This window comes from Schistocerca americana, chromosome 3 (assembly GCF_021461395.2).
Source record: "Schistocerca americana isolate TAMUIC-IGC-003095 chromosome 3, iqSchAmer2.1, whole genome shotgun sequence".
NCBI classification, from domain to species: Eukaryota; Metazoa; Arthropoda; class Insecta; order Orthoptera; family Acrididae; genus Schistocerca; species Schistocerca americana.
In genome coordinates this window covers 191,419,999-191,442,666 of record NC_060121.1, presented here as the reverse complement: position 1 = coordinate 191,442,666, position 22,668 = coordinate 191,419,999, and the positions used below count along the sequence as shown (strand labels likewise).

The following is a 22,668-nucleotide window of genomic DNA, read 5'->3' as shown; positions in this document are numbered from 1 at the left end:
CTTCATGAGGAGCTTGCAGTAGCTGAATTTTGTACGGTTTCATGTGTAAACATCGATGCAACACGTGGCAGACAGACATCAGGGGCATGTTGGGCATGTTGAGCTGCACAGCGAATTGATTTCTGCGGACTCCTTGTGAAACTAAGGCAGATACATTTGATACCTGTGAGAGACACTTGGGGACAGCCAGGCGATTTGCCTTTACACAATCAACCTGTTTCTTGGAATTGTCCATACCACTGTGTAATGCTCTGTGCTGTAGGAGGATACACACAATATCTAGTATGGAAGTCAAACTGAACAGTTATTACTCAACCATACAGGCCAAACATAGAATACAAAACTGTTTCTTTTGTCCTGACACCATTTTTACTAGAACTGAAATGTGCGCACACTGCTGCTGCCTAGCAGGACCCATGTAAAACTCGAAAGTTGGCCCTTTACAGCACTATGTTGTTCAAGCAAATATCTCAATTTTTAAAAATTGGATGATTCTTTTTGATATAACCTGTATTTAATTGTCTGCATGACATGCGGCATGATGTAATGAAAAACTATGAGAGATTATCTTATTTTTATGTTACTGTTGATTTGTAGACTTCGTTTCATGTCTTGGAAGTGTGATTTTTTACTGTTGACTGGAGAACATGTTTCCATGCTTTTATCACAAACTCTCCAAGTTTTTGCTGTAGTTCTTCAATGGTAGTATTCGAGGTGGCTGCACCAAATACATAACCTTACTAGACATCTTAATTATTAATGGATTTGACCATGTTTTGCTAATTTGGGCTGTTATTCAGGAACTTATGCCATGTAAATTCCCCACCCAGCTTTTTTTTTTTTTTCTCCACAGATATATGTCACCGAGCTAATTTCATGGTGCCCATAGATTTAGTAATTAATGCAAAACTGAAGACAGAATACATGTGTGAAGGATAGTTCAATGTTTGCTGAGTAACAGCCACTCATTCGTGTGTGTGTGTGTGTGTGTGTGTGTGTGTGTGTGTGTGTGCGTGCTTGCGTGTGTATGTGTGTCTACTGCTGACAAAGGCCTCAATGGCCGAAAGCTTTAATTGTGTGAATCTTTTGGTTGTGCCTATCGCGACTCAGCATCTCCCCTATATAGTGAGTAGCAACTTTCCTTCTCTGGCATTGTTATAATGAGAATTTATATTTTGTTCTACTATTTTCATACACCTTGATAATTCTTTGTTCATATTCCTTAAGTTATAACATTCTTTTGCCCTGTTCATGTAATTTTGCTTCATTTATTCCCATTCTGTGTGTTTTTTGAAAGACAGTTTCATGTCTGATATTCTCCAATATTTAGTAGTTCTAAAAATATTCTGTGTGTTTGTAATTTTTGAAATGAACTGATTAATAACAATAAAAGTATCAAACTCCAAAATTAAAACTGAAGAACAAATAACTTTTTTGACACACCACTAACATATTTACCAAATACCCAACTCTGATACCAATTTGGTTTTAAGTAGTTTCCTTGCAGTAGTCTAGAATGTTACATTTCTTTGATGACATTTACTTAAGCTCACTGCTGATATCAATGGGTGATTACATATTATGTATACCAGTCTTCTTTACATAAGTTAATTGCATACTATCTTCTCGAAAATTTCTTATAACAGTAGCTGTGGTTTACTTATAAACCCTATAATTATACAACAGCAACAGTTCTCTTAATGTCTAATTTCAGAAAGAGATCACTAAAATAACCTAAATAGGTAATGAGAATGTTATATGCTTTCCAAAACTGTACCAAAGCTATAAAGTTTGTAAGTCCATTGTTCAAATCTTTCACATCATTCTTTTTTTTCTGTGGTTGAAAGATCGACGAAATTATATATTAATTATACTTTCCTATCAGTTCCTAGCAGATTCATGATGGAGCTGTTGCAAACCAGCAGATCTGAATTGACTAAAAAGTCTAACACTACACATAGGTGCACAGATTAAATCTATTCTTATGGTGGGCAAAGAAGAGTTATTTCCCTGAAAATATGTTTTATTTAATAAGCATACATTTCTTGTTATGTAATGTAATTACTTTAATGGTATTTACTTTAGCTACAATTTTGATCATTAAACCCCATAATGTTTGAATAACTGGCAGGAGTTCAACTAGCTAAATTCATCAAAAACTCTTGATATTTTAACAAGTAACCCTGTCTTTTCAAAATACGAACTGAATCCAGTGGTGCTCTGCAATACAAACCCATGGTGGGTAAGGCTGTGCAAGCATGAACCAAATAAGACGTTGTACAGGGCAACAGACAACACATAATCAAAACTAGCACCACAGCCAATGGGAAATAACAATCTCCAAGATGTACTGATGAAATACTTGTGGGCAGACTAAGGATTGGTGGTCACATGATCCCTATATTGGTTTTTCTTAGAAAAAAAGAGAGAGAGAGAGAGAGAGAGAGAGAGAGAGAGAGAGAGAGAGAGAGAGAGAGGATCCCATTCAGAATTCAAATAAAATCCTTCATCCCTTGTCACAAGTGGAGGGCAGTGTCACAAAAGCATTAGAGCAACTGGAATAATGATGATGGTCACCAATAAAAGCAACCAATTACTTTTCACCAATACTACTAAAGTGTGGAGAAGTATAACAGGAACTTCAGAATATGTTTACTGAATTGTTCTACAAGGTGTTACAGAAATGCTTTTACAAAAATTTTCAGTTGTATTTAAAATCAATGCACCTGGGTAAAACGCAAGTTTTTAACAATGATTAAAATTAATTTTATCACAAAACTTACAAAAATACAGAACTGCAAATTTCAATGAATGTTTTATATCATTTCCATGAGCCATATTTCTTAATGCTGGCCGGTATAATTAAACTTGCACAAATGTCTGTTGAAAGATACATGTTTTGGGTGGTTGGTGGGAAGTGTAAGGTAGGCCCAGAACTTGTCTAGTTCAACATAATAAACTTCTTAAAATCACCTCAAACTGTCTGGTACAATTGACTCTGAACAGCCTGTGGCTCTAGCATGTGTCAAAAACGCTGGATATACCAGTTTCCAAATTTGATGAAAAATTCACAATTTTTGCCCAACTTCTCTTGTGACTCACAATATAAATCTGGGTTCACAAGTGAAGGTTAAAGAACAAACCTACTCTGTAAATGGCAATGCCTTTCAGTGTCTACCACAATCATACTACCACAGAAAGTTTGTCAGTAAGCTACTACAGGTCTAGGGTGTACATAGACAAAAGGTATAACACTGTGTCTATTAAATATAAAAACAAAGATGAGGTGACTTACCGAACGAAAGCGCTGGCAGGTCGATAGACACACAAACAAACACAAACATACACACAAAATTCAAGCTTTCGCAACAAACTGTTGCCTCATCAGGAAAGAGGGAAGGAGAGGGGAAGACGAAAGGAAGTGGGTTTTAAGGGAGAGGGTAAGGAGTCATTCCAATCCCGGGAGCGGAAAGACTTACCTTAGGGGGGAAAAAAGGACAGGTATACACTCGCATACACGCACATATCCATCCACACATACAGACACAAGCAGACATATTTAAATATGTCTGCTTGTGTCTGTATGTGTGGATGGATATGTGCGAGTGTATATGTATGCGAGTGTATACCTGTCCTTTTTTCCCCCTAAGGTAAGTCTTTCCGCTCCCGGGATTGGAATGACTCCTTACCCTCTCCCTTAAAACCCACTTCCTTTCGTCTTCCCCTCTCCTTCCCTCTTTCCTGATGAGGCAACAGTTTGTTGCGAGAGCTTGAATTTTGTGTGTATGTTTGTGTTTGTTTGTGTGTGTGTATCGACCTGCCAGCGCTTTCGTTCGGTAAGTCACCTCATCTTTGTTTTTATATATAATTTTTCCCACGTGGAATGTTTCCCTCTATTATACTGTGTCTATTAAGTTGCACAGATAGGTGGGGTGGGATGGGTGTGAGGGTGAGTGTTCTTCCCCTCTGAAAATAAGCAACTGATGACTTCTACTGAAAGAGATGACACTGTGGTTAGCACTCTAGACTTACTTTCAGAAGGATGATAGTTCAAAACCCATGCACCCACCCAGGTTTAGCTTTCCCTGATTTCCCCAAACTGCTCCAGACAAATGCTGGGATGGCTTCTTCGGAAAAGGCATGTTCAGTTTCTTTCCCCATACTTTCGTAATGCAGGTTAGTGTTCCACCTCAAGTGCCCACAGTGTCAATGGGTAGTTAAACTATACTCTGCCTTCTATCTACACTCTGTAAGCCACCTTATGGTGTGTGGCAGAGGGTGCTCTGGGTACCACTGTCACTGCCCCCTTTTCCTGTTCGTCATGAGTGGTTCGTAAAAGGGGGGGGACTGCTGGTAAGTTCCCATGCACACTCATATCTCTTCAATTTTATCTTCAACAATATTATGAAAAGGATAGGTGCTACTCAACAAATAGCGGAGATGCTGAGTCACAGATAGGCACAACAAAAGGACAGTCAGAAAATGAGATTTTGGCCAACAGGGCCTTCATCAGAGGTATAACACACCACACACACACACACACACACACACACACACACACACACACACACACACACACACCTACACACACGTCACTCATACACACGCGACTGCAGTCTCTGGCTGCTGACACCACACTCCGATGAAGGTCTTGTTGGCTGAAAGCTCATTTTCTGACAGGCTTTTTGTTGTGCCTATCAGCATCGCAGCTACATGGTGAGTAGCAACTATTCTTTTCATAATATTGTTACATTCCATCCTCCATTTTACATTGTTTAATTTTATCTTCGTGGTCTATTCGCAAGATATATATAGGAAGAAGCAAAATACTGTTTGACTCTTCTAGGATCTTGAACAGTAAACCATACTATGATGCAAGAAAACTCTCTTGCATCATTTTACGTATGTCATGAGGGGTAAGGAGTTAATGGGGCAGTTTGAGCTAGCTTTCTGTCACATAGAAACCGTTTGGTAATCCTTTTGGTAATGGGTTCAGCTAATTACCAAAGCTGGCTATTAGCAGTGACTACAAGTGTGTGTGTGTGTGTGTGTGTGTGTGTGTGTGTGTCAAAAACTACCTTTCCATTAATTGCTCAGCCAACTTGATACTGAAAAAACATTTGTTGCACCCATTGGATTTGTATAATGCTACTGGTTCTACTACAGTTTTTCCAGAAAGGAACTGTTGTGACTTGGCAAGACAGCCAAGTCACTATGCGAGGATGCCGAAAGGCACGCGTTAAGCTCACGCAGACTGGCGTGAGGTCTGGAACAGTTAAGGGAATTAATAGTAGCAAATAAAGTACGTAGATGATGTAATACTTAACTTTAATCCATAATTGGAGAACATCGCTCTTGCTGATACATTAATAACAATCTCAATATACACTGGTAATGGCGCCTTGCTAGGTCGTAGCAAATGACGTAGCTGAAGGCTATGCTAACTATCGTCTCGGCAAATGAGAGTGTATTTGTCAGTGATCCATTCCTAGCAACGTCGGCTGTACAACTGGGGCGAGTGCTAGGATGTCTCTCTAGACCTGCTGTGTGGCGGCGCTCGGTCTGCAATCACTGACAGTGGCGACACGCGGGTCCGACGTATACTAGCAGACCGCGGCCGATTTAAAGGCTACCACCTAGCAAGTGTGGTGTCTGGCGGTGACACCACAGGAACAACATTCATTTTTAACAGGGAAGGTGTGCAGACCGGACTGTAGAAGAAGAAATGACCACAAGGTGAGTGAACACATTTCTGAATGAAGAGTATATACTAACTGTGACACTGCAAGTTGTTAGTCTTTGTGAGGGGACTATGGATTCAGGTTTTTCCATAACTCAGTCTAGGAGGATGGAATGGAATCATTAGGAACAGTTTTATATGTTGAGTCATCTGACAGTTGACTCCAGAAGCTGTGTCCCCTGATTTGGGACAGATTTATCAGTTACATCTTTGTGGTCTGGACTTATGATGAACTACTCCACTTCCAATAACAGATTAACTCCTTTTACCAAATTGAATTCACCTGGTCTTTTTTTAAATTCCAAGCCACCTTCTTTGATATTTAGATACATTTCGCTGGGGTTCACACCCAGACCTATGGCCATATAAAATAAACTAATAAGCAATACTACTTCGACTTTGACAGCTGCCATCTTTCCAACATCAAAAGCTCCCTTCCCTGCAGTCTAAGCATTCATGAGTAATGTATGTGCTCTGCCTCTGAATCCCTCAACATCTGTATCAACAACCTCTGCCAGCTTGTCCTCATCCACAACTACTGCTAAGGTCTTGTCCTACAAACAAATTTCCTGGCTAGTCTCATACTCTCATCCCCCAACAAATACAATTCCTACTTTCAAAACATCGATAAGTACCAGTGGCGTAGCGTGAGGGGAGCCTTAGTCTCCCCTGTATTTGTGCTTAGCCGACCGGTATGGTATTCGTGCTTAGCCGGCCGGTATGGCCGAGCGGTTCTAGGTGCTTCAGTCTCGAACTGCGCGACGCTACGGTCACAGGTTCAAATCCTGCTTCGGGCATGGATGTGTGTGATGTCCTTAGGTTAGTTAGGTTTAACTAGTTCTAAGTTCTAGGGGACTGATGACCTCAGAAGTTAAGTCGCATAGTGCTCAGAGCCATTTGAACCATTTGTGCTTAAAAAAGATGCAATAGTAAGTCAAAACAAAAATATAAACAACTTTCTACTAAGAGCACTAAATGTGCGAAGACATCAGTTTTGTAGCCCGCGCCACCGCACCCTGAGTATTGGTGTGTCTGCCTGCTTGAGACTCGACTGCTCTGTCTCTGCCTCCCCTCCCTTACCTGGCTGTGCTAGTGGTGTTCTCGGCTCCCCACCACTTCCCCCCTTCCGCGAAGGCTGGTGCGCTGCACTTGCCAGCAGGTATCGAGACTAGTCTCTGCCACTTCTATGCTGGCTTTTGACATGGAAGTGAACAGTCGCGCGGTTTATGTTCGTACTCATTCTTCTTTGATTTTAGTGCATATTTTCGTTGTGTCGCCAACATGAGTGAGCCAGCAACTGAACACCTTATAGAATTTTTATTTAAAAAAGTGTGAAGCCAAACAAAAACGCACTTTTCAGACAGCCTGGTACGAAAAGTATGCTAGGTTGTTATATATGTCTTCTGTTTGATGGTGAAAAGGAATGGTGCAATGAGGGCATTTGTACAATAAAGGACTTTGACAGGAAAGCACAAAAGCATTAGATATCAACGTCACCTGCAGAACAAAGAATCATTTCAGTTATTGGGCAAATCTGAATTCAGCACGCCCTTTCTGAAGACGCTCGTCTAACCGCAATAAAATACAACGAACAAGTTGCATCCAACAGGAGAGTATTGGCTCGTCTTATTCATGCAACTGTATTTCTTTCTAAACAAGAACTAGCCTTTCGCAGCCATCGAGAAGATGAATCCTCCAGCAATCTGGAATTGTTGGATTTACTAGATCAAGGAGAGCAGTCACTCCGAGACCATCATCATCTTCAACCTTTAAAGGAACTTCTCCAGATATACAGAATGATGTAATAGAAATGATAACTCTGGCAGTTAATGAGAAAATAAAATCTGAAATTCAGAACTGCAGTTTCATTTCGATTCAGGCTGACGAAACATCAGACGTGTCATGCAAGAATCAAATGAGTATAATATTTAGGTACTGTATTGCAGACAAAATTGAGGAAAGATTCGTTGGATTTTACGATATTTCTGGAGATAAAACTGCTGAAGGTTTGTCAAACATTATTCATGCAGTATTGGAAGAATGGAATGTGGAAGGAAAAGTGGTTACTCAAACATATGAAGGCGCTTCAGTAATGGTGATCAGACAAAGAGGGCTACAACAATTGGTGAAGCAGTTCTGTCCCTATGCGCTGTTTATTCGTTGTTACGCACACCAACTGAATTTGGTACTGTTACATTCCCCCAAAATCATACGACAAGTACGCATGTTAGTAAGTGATCTTATTGCATTCCATTCGTTTTTTAGCAAATCATCAAAACGAACTGTATTGCTAACTGAGAAAGGATTGAAACTGCCACATGCAAGCAACACTCAACGGTACTTTCGTTCCGGAGCAGTTTCAACAACATCTAGTCGTTTCTCAGGGCTATATAGTGTTTTTAATTATATATTTGATGATACAGACTCTCTGTGGGACCCAGAATCTTTGAGCTGTGCTGTGGGAATGAAACGACTGATGGATGATCCTACGTTTGTCTACTTCCTTTGCTTCTACTGAGGGTGCTTTGTTTATGTTGATCATCTCTTTAATGTTCTTCAGTCAAAATCTGCCAGTATAACTGCTTGCCAAGACGAAATAAGAATTGTTTTGAGAAACTTACGACAATTAAGAACGGAAACATTCGTTGATGAACGCATTAAATGCAGCTTGTGTTTGAATGGATATCATTCTGTGACAGTCAAAAGACATCTCTCAGGGCATTAACTTACGAGATACTGGATTTGCAAATTGTTCAGATGGAAAGAAGGTTTCAAGACTTTTCCCAAATTCAGTTTGATGAACTTTTGAACGAAAAGTATTTCCCGAACTATCAAAAAGAATTCCCAAAGTTGAAACTACTTCAATTATTAGAACAGTACCCTTTTTTCAAACAAGAACAACCTGAAAATGAACTGTGTAACATAAACGCTGATGAGAAAAGACACTTATCTCCAAGAATCCTCTTAAAGTACATTGTCAACAATGATTTAGATTCTGTTTATGAAGAAACAACAAAGTTACTGCGTTTGGTTTTGACCCTACCCGCAACTACAGCAAGCAGTGAAAGAAGCACGAGTGCTCTTGAATGAGTGAAGAATTATTTAAGGAATACAGTGTCCAACATCCAGCAGTCGTGTTTGAGCACGTTAGCAACAGAAAAGACACTACTTGGAGAGCTATCCAGTGATCAGATCTTTGTAGACCAAGTTATAGACTTATTCGTGGAAAGAAAAGATAGGTGCATTGCACTTGTGTACAAGAAAATATAAGTGCTTCTTCTCTCCCTTGCTGCTGGAGTTCTACAAATTTGTCATCGTTTCTTGAACAAGTTAGTTATTATTATTATTATTATTATTATTATTATTAGTGGCGGTGGTAGTGGTAATGGTAGTAGTAGTAGTAGTAGTAGTAGCTGTTGTTTTATTTGATGCATTTTGTTTCATTTGTTTAAATTATTGTTTATTGTACTATTTTGTCTCCCTATAATAACTGCAGAGTCTCCCCAACCTTTACAACCACGCTACGCCACTGATAAGTACCCAGCTCCACTCAAGTGTTAAATGCCTCCATACATTATTCTGTCAGAGCTATTGCTTTCACAAGTCAAGCCTTGAAGTGAGATCATATCTTCCCAATATTCTTCCCATAACACTCACAGTCCTCTCCGGGGGACACCACCTTGACGAAGCACTGTTCGTGCGGTTGGAGAGGCTTGCGTATCTGTGGAAAGCCACGGGCTATGCCAAAGGTAGAGGACCTACTGCCGGAAAGGCCTCAGCTGATGGATCACACTAAGAGTGTCCCACAACATCCTATCTTCCCTATCCACTCCTAGTCCTACCCTATTCCCTGACCCAACCCAAGGTGTGATGCGATCCGTGCTGAGGGGTGCGTGGCACTTGGGAAGATGTGTCGCAAACGAAGCCTCAGGGATACCGGGCAACCTCCCTGAGTAATTAGCCTTACACCGCATGGGGTATTCGTGGTGTGGATCTTCTAGATCCCCATATCTCGTGGGACTAACATGGACACAACTACAGAAAAAGAACCTGGGGGGCAAATTGAGACCTCAGATACCCAAACATCGGGGACTGAACCGATGGAAGGCACTTCCACTAATCAGCCAGAAGTGGGAACTGTAACCAAGAAGCTAGACCAGATTAGGATCAAAGGCTTGTCTGGGGCCCAAAGGAGGAAGCTAGTCAGGGAACAGAGGGAAAATGAAGGAAAAGAATGGCTTCCTAAACACAAGTGGAGGGAAGTAAAGGGACTAGAACCCAAGACCCCCAGGAAAAAACTGTCTCAGGTTGAAAGGGACACGCAGACCCCCACAATGTCAAAGAGGGGTAGTAAGCGGATCAGGAAGTTGTCAAAGACTTCCTCCTCACTGGATAAGCGAGTCCAGAAAAAACCGAGGCAAGAAATAGTGAAACGACCTATAGTACTGCAGTCTCGGTTTTTAGGATGGCAGTTATCCAGGAAGGTTATCCACTGGTGACCATTACATAGCAGCAGGAGGAACTAGTACAGATGGCCCTCTTTGAAAAGATTAAGGGGGACGCTCGCCCAGGTCCCAACTTCAGGAGGGTCTATCTAGATCGTGGTGCACTCATTTTTGTCTGTTAGGGGGTGCACACAATAGAATGGCTCAAGGACAAGGTGCCCATGATATCCCCATGGGAAGATGCAAAGCTGCTGGTCAAGACGGCAGCGGAGCTTCTTAAGACCGCAAAGATATCATTATGGATACCCAAGATCCTTAAGGCAGTCTCTCCCACAACTCTGTTCGGGAAAATAGGGGCCCAGAACCCAAAAGTCCTGACAGAAGACTGGAGAGTGATTAATCAGAAGGTTGCTCTGGAAGGACAAACCCTGGTGGTGGTGGTTGGTGAGAAGTCCCTGAAGACGATGCAGGAGCAGGACCTGAAACTGTTTTTAGGGTTCTCACAGGTCACAGTCAGGGTTCTCAAAGACCCAAAGATGGCAGTAAGATGGAGCCTGGAGGTGCTGCAGATTAATCTGCAGATTAATCTGCAGCACAGTAAAGGGGCCTTCGCTGCCCTGAGCCACTGCCCCGGGGAGGCAGGAAATGGACGTGGCCCTGATACAAGAACCCTATTTATACAAAGGGGGTGTATTGGGCCTCAGAGGCACTGGAGGTAAGCTAATCTATGCTAGGAATCTAAGAAACTTCAGAACATGCATCTATGTTAGAAACGGCATTTCTTTCATGCCAATGATGGATTTCCGCTCTAGGGACTTAGTAACCATCAAAACACAGCAATGTGAGGAAGGTACCATGAGGGAAATTGTCTTGGCCTCGGCATACCTTCCTTACGAAGACAGTTCTCCCCCTCCCTTGGAGGTGAGGAGACTGGTAGAGTTGACCAACTGCTGGTGGGGTGTGACGCCAATGCCCACAACCTAGTCTGGGGCAGCAAGGACACCAGCAGTTGAGGTGAGTACCTTCTTGAATTCCTCTTAGCTAACAACTTAGAGGTCCTGAATAGGGGCAATCAGGAATAGCAGAAGGGAAGAAGCAATTGACATCACATTTGGTTCCAGGACGATGGGTAGCTATGTCAAACAATGGCATGTGGTGTTGGAACCATCCTCATCGGACCACATGTACATTAAATTCAAGGTTGAAATGGGAATCAGACAGACCATGACTTATAGAAATTCAAGGAAAACAGACTGGGAGACATATAGGAGGGACCTTGACTTAGGCTTATCAGAAATTAAAACCACGATAAGGAAGCCAGTAAATTTGAGGAAGTAGCAGACGCTGTTACCTCTGCCATAGTGACCTCATATCAGGACAACTGCACAATCACCAGGAAGTGCACAAACAGGAGTGTTCCTTGGTGGGGTGGGGTGGGGTGGGGGGGGGGGGGGGGGGGGGGGGGGGGAAATAATCCCGGTACGGAGACTGTTTAATATTGCGAGACATAAAAGGCAATGGGCTAAATAATGTGAGGCCCTTGTCAGTTACAATCTTGCAATAAGACAAGCAAAGGAGGCATCCTGGAAGGCACAGCTGCACTAGCCAGACTTCACAAGATTCTCACTAGAGTACCGACTAATCCAAGAGGTACGTTGAGGGAGGAGGATGGCGAATATACAACAACAGCACATGAGAAGCTGGAATTGCTCCTCAAAACTCACATTCCTCAATATGCTCTGCCGGATAGCACAGACCAGTATGTGAGCCCAGACAGACAACGGTTCTCAAACACTCGAAGAGAGGACTGGGAATCGGCCAAGGAGTGTGTCAACTTCATCAAAATCCAGTGGGTGGTGGGAACATTCCAGCCGTTCAAGTCACCTGGCCCAAATGGAATTTTTCCAGCTCTCCTGCAACAAGCAGGAGGAAAGCTTATAAGAATCCTATGCAGGCTATTTAGGGTTAGCTTAGCAGTAGGAATCATTCCCAATGTTTGGAGGGCAGTGAAAGTTGTCTTCATTCCAAAGCCAGGGAGAACTGATCATACCAAGGCCAAGGATATGAGACCAATCAGTCTGTCCTCCTCCATTCTCAAAACATTGGAAAAACTAGTTAATGTATACGTTGGGGAGAGGAGGCTATATGGGGGTCCCTCTACACCTGAACCAACACGCATACCAACCAGGTAAATCATGTGAGACAGCTCTCCACCAACTCATCAGGAAGGTGGAAAAAACACTTCACTTCCAAGAAATAGCCCTCTGCATCTTCCTGGATATCGAGGGGGCCTTTAGTAACACAACCTTAGATTCCACGATAAGGGCAGCAGAGGTGCATGACCTGGGGACCACATGTAGGTGGACCAGAGCTGTGCGTATACCTACTACTATAAAGGAATTATTATTAAATACTACTTCAGTTGCACAAGATTCTATGTGCTGCTCTGAGCAAAATTTTTTAAAATCAGTATTCCTGAAATCAAAACAGTTTATGACAAATAAAGTAACTCCTCCTTTCTCCATATTTTCCCTACAGAAGTAAGAAGCGAACTTGAATCCTGCAACATTTCACATATCTGTACCAGTGGTCACATGATGTTCACCGGGGCAGATTATATAAACTGATTTGCTCAACTCTAGTTCTTCAACACAAATATGTAACTCATTACACTTACCCCGGCAATAAGGATAACTGATTTTGTGCACTGGCTGAATTACAACTGGACGAACCCAATTTTTCCGCCAAATTTTGACTATCTCCAGTTTCAATCAGAGCCTGTCTGCATGGATTGTGTGCATTAAAACTTGCTTTCTGGCTGCCTGTTTTATCAATGTGAACGACATTTTCAACTCGTCTCTGAATGTCTTTTGTTTCTGCCCCCTACCCTAAAAAACTACTGTTTTGTCACTTGTAACCACTAGTACTTTAACATTTGTGATAGTGCCCCCCCCCTCCCCCCACATTATTTGCTATTAACCCATACAGTTTTCCCTTCCCTTTCCTGTTGAGGTGAAGACCATGCCTAGTATAGTTCCATCTATTGATAGAGCTGACAGGAACCACACAGATATGAGACCCCATACCTGATCCAAACAGCTGTTCCACCTCTAAATTAATTATTCTAACAGAAGAGTTTAAATGAGGCCAATCATGGCAGTGAACTAGACTGGTCTACAGCTTCAAGTTAAACAGCAGAATGATCAACTAATGCAGTGCCACCTGCATCTTGGCAAAATGAAGACAGAGCATTAGATAACTGATTGTAAGAACTTGGTACCATCAAAATCAAAAAGTACATCTCCTCTGAGTGACTACATTCAATTATGTTGGATTCAGGATAACCAAAATGGCCAGCTTACTGGTGAGGTAGGGCAAGAATTACTTTGGCTTGGGTGAAATGTGAATGAGAACCAGTGTCCCATTAACTGATAAATATAAATCATACAAAAACAAAAGACTATTTTATCATTGTAGAATAACTCTGTAAAACCACAATCAAAGGCCAGACTTATACAAAAGAAAAATGGAGAACCCTGACACAGTTTATCAGGCAGAAAATCATGACCACTAATTTATTACAATTTACTTTTGTGGTTCAAGGCCTCATGCAAGGCTTTCTAGTTGATTCCACTTGGGAAGCTTGCCTGGCTTGTGTAGTAGGTAACTGATGTGTAGATGCATAGTGTAGTATCATGCATTTTTTGTGATAATGGAAGGAAAGTGGTAAAACCTGTGACTGGTGCAGAGCCTACTACTCTCAAATAGCACCCAGGGAGCTTTTGAGCTTAACATTCGCATCTGAGAGACAGGTCACTATCAACAGTGTCCTTTCTCCATTAAATGCAATGGAAAGGTTTGGAACTTAACATGGCCTCTGGTGTAAACAAATATTAGTTTTCTTATGAGAGACTTAAATGGTACCGAAAAGAAGTTACTAATAATACATTTTAAACTTGCATAAAACTCTATTAAGTTTTTTATTATGTTATAATATTATGAAAAGCTGATGGAATACAAACAAAGAATGAGAGAAAAAACTACCAGGCAAGCTGTTAATGCAAATCTTTGCATGATGGATATAAACATAAAACAGGTGACGGCTGAAAGACACCATCAAATTGTAAAATACAACATGGTATTTAGTGTATTGTTCACTTTACTACTGAAGAAGAAAGTAATTTAAAAAAGCATATAAATGACAAGTGTGGCGAATTTCTTTGTTGTTGTGGTCTTCTGTCCGAAGACTGGTTTGATGCAGCTCTTCATGCTAGTCAATCCTGTGCTGGCCTCTTCACCTCTGCTTACCTACTGCAGACTACATCCATTTGAACCTGCTTATGGTGTTGAAGCCTTAGACTATAACACCACATTTCAAAGCTGCTGTTCTCTTCTCATCTGCACTGCATATATTTTTTTACTCTTTTAAATTCCATTATTTCAATATTTTATGGTTTATGGTATTTTTTAATTGTTTATCAATGTGTTTCACATAACAAATTTCAAATAACTCTCACTTTTGACACTCATCTTTCAAACAAATAATCTCATGCACACTACAGCTGTAGTCTTACATGCTCCAGTGTACCAATTAAAAATTAGGGCACCAAAACTTCTAAAACATCTTCGGTAAGCAATCAATAACCATGGCATGTTAAGAGAAAAAAGCTCTGTAGATATGTTTCCATACCAACCTCTTCAAATCTGTGTTGTGCTCCTCCAATTCAATATTTAGCCTGCTTATTTCAATCAATTTTGACTCCCTTGACTCCAATATCTCTGTCATATCAGCCACTCTCTAAAAACAAAGAAAATTTATTGAATTTTTATATCCATAGGAAGTGTAAAGGGATTTAGAAAAAGCTGTAAAGTTGAAGGAGGCACGGGGATGAGACAAGAGAATTGCCCAGACCCAGAGAGGGGAAACTACCATTTAATTATGATACGAAATGCTTTCATTAGACAGAGAGAGTTTAATTATTACACAAAATGCTTTCATTAGACAGAGACAGAGACAGAAACAGAGAGAGAGAGAGAGAGAGAGAGAGAGAGAGAGAGAGAAACCAATTTACTCTGTTGGTTATAATTAACTCAAAGCTTTTTGTGAACAGATAATCAATCAAGTTTTCATGAACACACGTACACCATGTACACCACCCTCATGACTTGCATCATTTCTTCCTTTCTTTCTTCATTTTTTCCCTTTTATCCAAAAAGATTTCCTCAAAAATGACTTTATCAAAGAAATCACTATTTACAGCTACAATGTCACTAAGGGAAAGCAAACTGGCATTCTTACAGCACTTCAATACAGCATGCTGTGCTTCTGATGCTGTTCAGTCTGTTAATATCTCTCAAAGGATCACTGCATGTTTAGGCTGTGAGAGCATTGTCACTTTATTGCAAGAAGTATTGTTAGCACAAAAAATTGCCACCTGAAATGGAGTATGTCACAGCAACATCATAAGAATATCCAGCTGCTATAGTGACACAAAAATATTAAGATCTCCTTCATAATGGTTCCTCACTGTCAACAACACAAGCTGATGACTGTTACCTACAATTGTGGCTCATAGGTACACTTAACCCATTACTGGCCGTTGTCCCTTTTTTGGGACGCGTATATTTTACTTATTTCTACGTAAGTAATGGAGCTTTTACTCTTTATTGTTGCACCTGTAGGTTCAACTAACTGCTATGATGCCTGTAAATGTAAAATAAATAACTTTTTACTAAGTACTTCATGTCAGGAAAATTATAAACTTGCCGATTTTTTGTTCTCGCACTTGGCAGCACTGTGTGTCTGCTGGTAGCTCCTGGACGACAAAGACCTGTGATTTAGTTGTCTGGGCGTGTTTGTTATGAACATATGGATGTCCGTGAAATATTAAGTATACTTCAGATTTTTTCAAGTAAGTGCAATATCGATATATTTTATACGTCCCAAAAATGGGACAATGGCATGTTACACTATCATTTATTGTCGATGTGCCCTATTCTTGTATACACGTATTATACAGAGAAGAATTGCATTTTACGTTCTTTATATCTGCTTTTTTTCATATTCTATTCGAATTTTACGATTCCAACAGGATAAAAACATGCTGCGTGGACTTACACTTGCAGAAATTCTAGCAGAACTAGAGAACCATCAAGAGAGTGACGATGAAGATGATGATGTAGAATTGGCGATCATTCCAACTGATGCAGATGTAGTAACAGATGAAGAAGACATTGATGAAAATGTACTGAACAATGAGTCTGTTGTACAAGATGTAGCCGGTACTTTAGAGCTCATAACCAGCCGAGATGAAGCTAATGCTACAGTTGTACCTCCAGAAGCCAAAAGAAGGAAAGCGTTAGGAGATGGAGCAGAAAGTGGTACGTTATCAACAAAAAAATATAACTGTAAGTGGTGTAAATGTCAACCAACGTACACAAACACTAGTGAACCAGGGAAGAGCAATGAACATTATGTTGCGGAATGGCTAGCAAATAAGACAGTGCCCCAGGTGTTTGAGGATTCTTTTTTCTGAGAAACTAATGGATACTATTATTGAACAAAGCAAAATCTATGCTTGCCAACATAACAAAATAAATTTTCTGCTAACCAAAGAAGAACTAAAATCATTTATTTGCATACTACTTCTGAGTGGTTATCATAAGCTTCCCCATGAGAATACGTACTGGGAACAGGCTCCTGATGTCGGTGTTCCTTTAGTCTTCAACTCCATGTCAAGAAATAGGTTTCAGGAAATAAAGAAATTCATTCATCTCAATAACAACTCCAAAATAGACAGAAACGACAAGATGTACAAACTGAGGTTGTACTTTGGAATGCTGAAAAAGGAATTTGGTAAATTTGGCGTATTTCATTCAGAACTCTCAATTGATGCAATGATGGTATGTTATTATGGCCAACATTCACCTAAAATGTTTATGAGGGGAAAGCCTATCAAATTTGGATATAAAATTTGGTGTCTTAGAAGTTCCAGTGGCTTTCTTTATAATTTTTAGCCTTACTGTGGCAAGACTGACAACAAACAGGAGTCTTTAGGTGCAAGGGTAATAAATGAACTAACCAGCATGATTGCAGAATCAGAGTATCCGAATTATAAGCTTTTCTTTGACAACTTTTTCACCAGTGTTGACACACTGATCACACTTGGAAAGAGTAAAATGAAAGCTACAGGAACAATAAGAGATATCTGAACTAATGCATGTCCTTTGATTGACTCGAAAAGAATGGCAAAAGAAAAGGAACGACGATTCTATGACTACATGTTCGACAAAGAGAACGAAGTTCTGGTTGCGAAATGGAGTGACAACAAACCAGTATGTGTAGCGACAAATTAAAGTACTATTACTCCTCTGAGTTCTACTAAAAGATACTCACGAGCAAAGAAAAAGGAAATATCTGTTACAATGCCACATCTCATTGAAGAGTACAATGCCCATATGTGTGGCGTAGATCTACTGGACAAGCAGATATCACTTTACAGGACGAGGATAAGGTCAAAGAAATGGCGATGGCCATTATTCACACAGATGATAGATATCTGCATAGTAAACACATGGCGTGCATGCCAAATTGCTAACTCTAATGAGAAGCTCTCACTTTTGGATGTCCGACAGAGAATAGTGATGTTTTACCTATCAAAGAAAACAGGATCAGTACCAAAACGCAGAGGACCACAAGGAAGCAAATTGATGGGAGGACAGGTGAGTACAGATGTACGACTACATCCAGGAAATCATTTTATTGTGGCGAGTAAAACACAGAAGAGATATGCTTACTGCAAGAAAAAAAACAACAAAAATTTGTGATAGGTGCAATGTTGGTGTACACGACAAGTGTTTTGCTTCATTTCATACTGAATAGACATTCAATAATATTAAAACATTCTTTATTTATTGTTTGTGTTGTTTCTTACAATATTATGCATGGAGAATAATGTCGTGAATTTGGATAGTGCATTTGGCCAATGTCCCAAAAATGGGACGGTCTGTAGTTTTTGTTCTAATAAACTGAAAACTTTCAAAACCACTTTTTATTCAATTGACCACTCAATGTAACGTATTTATGTATAAAAGTTTGCAAAAAATGATCCGATAGAGTTTTGGCCAGTAACGGGTTAAAGGTACACCTAAAAAGAATGCGACTGGGCTGGCTGCATCAACTTTGACAGTATGCTATCATTTCCACACAGACACATTGGCCTCTAAGTGTTCATCACACACAAATTTACAACCCCCCCCCCCCACACACACACACACAAAAAAGAAAAAAAATGTGCTTAAAGAAGAAGGGCAAATATACACACTCTTTATCAATGGCACTGGGTTCTCTTCACAGCTAAGCACTGGATTTGTGTGGTGCTCAATAATCATTGTAGAAGAGTGTAGAGGTGGCCACATACGTAATGTGATCAAAAGTATCTGGACACCCCCAAAAAAATGCGCTTTTCATATTATGTGCATTGTGCTGCCACTTACTGCCAGGTAATCCACATCAGCAACCTCAGTAGTCATTAGACGTGAGAGAGCAGAAGGGGGCACTCCACGGAACTCACGCACTTTGAATGTGGTCACGTGACTGGATGTCACTTGTTTCATGCATCTGCATGCGAGATTTCCACACTCCAAAACCTCCCTAGGTCCACTGTTTCTGATGTGACAGTGAAGTGGAAACATGAAGGGACACGTACAGCACAAAAGCGTACAGGCCGACTTCGTCTGGTGACTGACAGAGACCGCCGACAGTTGAAGGAATTCCAAACTGCATCAGGATCCACTGCAAGTACTATGACAGCCAGGCGGGAGGTGAGAAAACTTGAATTTCATGGTAGAACGGCTGCTCATAAGCCACACATCATGCCGGTAAGTGCTACAAGACACTTCGTTTAGCGTAAGGAGAGTAACCATTGGACGACTGAACAGTGTAAAAACATTGTGAGGAGGGATAAATCATGGTACACAATGTGGCGATCTGATGGCAGGGTGTGGATTTGGCAAATGCCTGGTAAACGTCATCTGCCAGTGTGTGTAGTGCCAAAAGTAAAATTTGGAGGTGGTGGTGTTATGGTGTGGTCGTATTTTTCATGGAGGTGGCTTGCACCTCTTGTTGTTTTGCATGGCACTATCACAGCACAGGCCTACATTGATGTTTTAAGCACCTTCTTGCATCCCACTGTTGAAGAGTAATTCGGGGATGGCGAATGCATCTTTCAACACGATCGAGCACCTGTTCATAATGCATGGCCTGTGGCGGAGTGGTTACACGATAATAACATCCCTGTAATGGACTGGAGTGCACAAAGTTTTGACCTGAATCCTATAAAACACCTCTGGGATGTTTTGGAATGACGACTTCGTGCCAGGCCTCACCGACCGACATAGATACCTCTCTTCAGTGCAGCACTCTGTGAAGAATGGGCTGCCATTCTCCAAGAAACCTTCCAGCACCTGACTGAATGTATGCCTGCGAGGGTGGAAGCTGTCATCAAGGCAAAGGGTGAGCTAACACCATACTGGATTTCAGCATTACCGATGGAGTGCGCCATGAACTTGTAAGTCATTTTCAGCCAGGTGTCCGGACACTTTTGATCACACTGTGTATCACTGCAGGACTTCAGAGTGATATCCCACAGGTTCAGCAAGGATATGGATCAGTCAGATCTCTAACACCTCATGCCACTATTGAGGTTAATTTGAGAGTTCTGAAATATCGGGACTGTATTCGCCAATCTCCTATCCAGCCCCCATGTCAACATTTAGATGATGGGTTCATCCTTCAAGATGATAATGTATTAGCAAACCATACTCACATCATTAACATTTTCCGCCAGAAGCCAGGAATCAACAACAACTTGTGGTAAAGCTGACATGAACCTGATTCAGCATTCTTAGAACCAGTCGAAACTTGTAATGGATCATCCCAGGAAGCCTCCTCACACACTGGATGACTTGAGGAGGACCACCATCAGAGTGGGGCAAGTTTGAAGAGCTACAATCTGACTCCCTTGTGGACAACATGCCAAAGAGAAATCAAGCATATTACAATGGAATGGGTGGAGCAATATGTAGATGAAGATGAAATGGGAGATATGATAATGCGTGAAGAGTTTGACAGAGCACTGAAAGACCTGAGTCGAAACAAGGCCCCCGGAGTAGACAACATTCCATTAGAGCTACTGACGGCCTTGGGACAGCCAGTCCTGACAAAATTCTACCATCTGGTGAGCAAGATGTATGAGACAGGCGAAATACCCTCAGACTTCAAGAAGAATATAATAATTCCAATCCCAAAGAAAGCAGGTGTTGACAGATGTGAAAATTACTGAACTATCAGTTTAATAAGTCACGGCTGCAAAATACTAACGCGAATTCTTTACAGACGAATGGAAAAACTAGTAGAAACCGACCTAGGGGAAGATCAGCTTGGATTCCATAGAAATATTGGAACACGTGAGGCAATACTAACTCTATGACTTATCTTAGAAGCTAGATTAAGGAAAGGCAAACCTACGTTTCTAGCATTTGTAGACTTTGAGAAAGCTTTTGACAATGTTGACTGGAATACTCTCTTTCAGATTCTGATGGTGGCAGGGGTAAAATACAGAGAGCGAAAGGCTATTTACATCTTGTACAGAAACCAGATGGCAGTTATAAGAGTCGAGGGGCATGAAAGGGAAGCAGTGGTTGAGAAGGGAGTGAGACAGAGTTGTAGCCTCTCCCCGATGTTATTCAATCTGTATATTGAGCAAGCAGTAAAGGAAACAAAAGAAAAATTCAGAGTAGGAATTAAAATCCATGGAGAAGTAATAAAAACTTTGAGGTTCGCCGATGACACTGTAATTCTGTCAGAGACAGCAATGGACTTGGAAGAGCAGTTGAACGGAATGGACAGTGTCTTGAAAGGAGGATATAAGATGAACATCAACAAAAGCAAAACGAGGATAATGGAATGTAGTCGAATTAAGTCGGGTGATGCTGAGGGTATTAGATTAGGAAATGAGACACTTAAAGTAGTAAAGGAGTTTTGCTATTTGGGGAGCAAAATAACTGATGATGGTCGAAGTAGAGAGGATATAAAATGTAGACTGGCAATGGGAAGGAAAGCGTTTCTGAAGAAGAGAAATTTGTTAACATCGAGTATAGATATAAGTGTCAGGAAGTCGTTTCTGAAAGTATTTGTATGGAGTGTAGCCATGTATGGAAGTGAAACATGTATGATAAATAGTTTAGACAAGAAGAGAATAGAAGCTTTCGAAATGTGGTGCTACAGAAGAATGCTGAAGATTAGATGGGTAGATCACATAACTTATGAGGAGGTGTTGAATAGGATTGGGGAGAAGAGAAGTTTGTGGCACAACTTGACTAGAAGAAGGGATCGGTTGGTAGGACATGTTCTGAGGCATCAAGGGATCACCAATTTAGTATTGGAGGACAACGTGGAGGGTAAAAATCGTAGAGGGAGACCAAGAGATGAATACACCAAGCAGATTCAGAAGGATGTAGGTTGCAGTAGGTACTGGGAGATGAAGACGCTTGCACAGGATAGAGTAGCATGGAGAGCTGCATCAAACCAGTCTCAGGACTGAAGACCACAACAACAACAATAACAACACTTTTATATATATTGCTTCTAGCAAGAAAGACACAGTATTTACAAATGAGCAAGAGAAAAGTACTGCTGTCAACAAGCAAGATGCAGTTTTTACGAATGAGCAAGAGAAAATGTGAGTAAACAATTTCAAAATATAAAACATAATCCACGAATAACAAACTACATGAAATAGTTCATCATATCTAAGCTTCACAAAACTTTTACCAAAGTCTAGAGGTTCAGCCCACCTATACAAAAACACATTCAGCATACAAAAACAAATTTATCACAGCTCAGGACTAACCATATACTACAACGGTAAGGCCAAAAATGGACATATGCCACAGATTTTACCAGAACTACATTTTAAAGATTGGATAATAAACAAAAATTCAATGCAGACAATTTTCTAACATACCCCATGTTTGCAGATGACATGGAGTATTAATTTAGACCTGTATCTGATTTTGGTTGCCAGCCACAGGACACACACAATGTACAATAAAAGGCAAAGTGCATATACAATATAAATAACAACAAAATCTGATGGACCATATTTCCTAACCTAAAGATAATCCTTACATACGTATTTTCATGAAAATAATATAAAAAAAAAGGATACCACTGAGGATGGCATAACTGTGGTGAAACATGTTTGGGTGGTAAAACAAAACAATAATTTGTGTACCGTACTTGCAAAAAGGTGGACCCATCCTTAATTTATTATTATTTTTCTGCAAGCACAGGAACTGAGCTAAAAAATTCAGATATGAATTTAGTGTATTCATTTATAACCTGTTTTCCTTCTGCTAGTGCCACTGCCTTCTGTATGTTGAAATTTTACTCTCTTGCTAGTTTATGGTTTAGGCTGTGGC

The 22,668-nt window shown here is 40.6% G+C and overlaps 1 protein-coding gene across 3 annotated transcripts in view; it reads right to left on the bottom strand.

Annotated features, from left to right (window-relative positions):
* LOC124606621 (TATA element modulatory factor) overlaps positions 1-22,668 on the bottom strand; it is a 171,711-nt gene that overhangs the window by 63,178 nt on the left and 85,865 nt on the right. For all 3 annotated transcript variants that reach the window (XM_047138609.1, XM_047138612.1, XM_047138610.1), the window contains exon 9: positions 14,880-14,983. In XM_047138609.1, the coding sequence (XP_046994565.1) occupies positions 14,880-14,983 (104 nt within the window). The remainder of the gene's footprint in view (positions 1-14,879; positions 14,984-22,668) is intronic.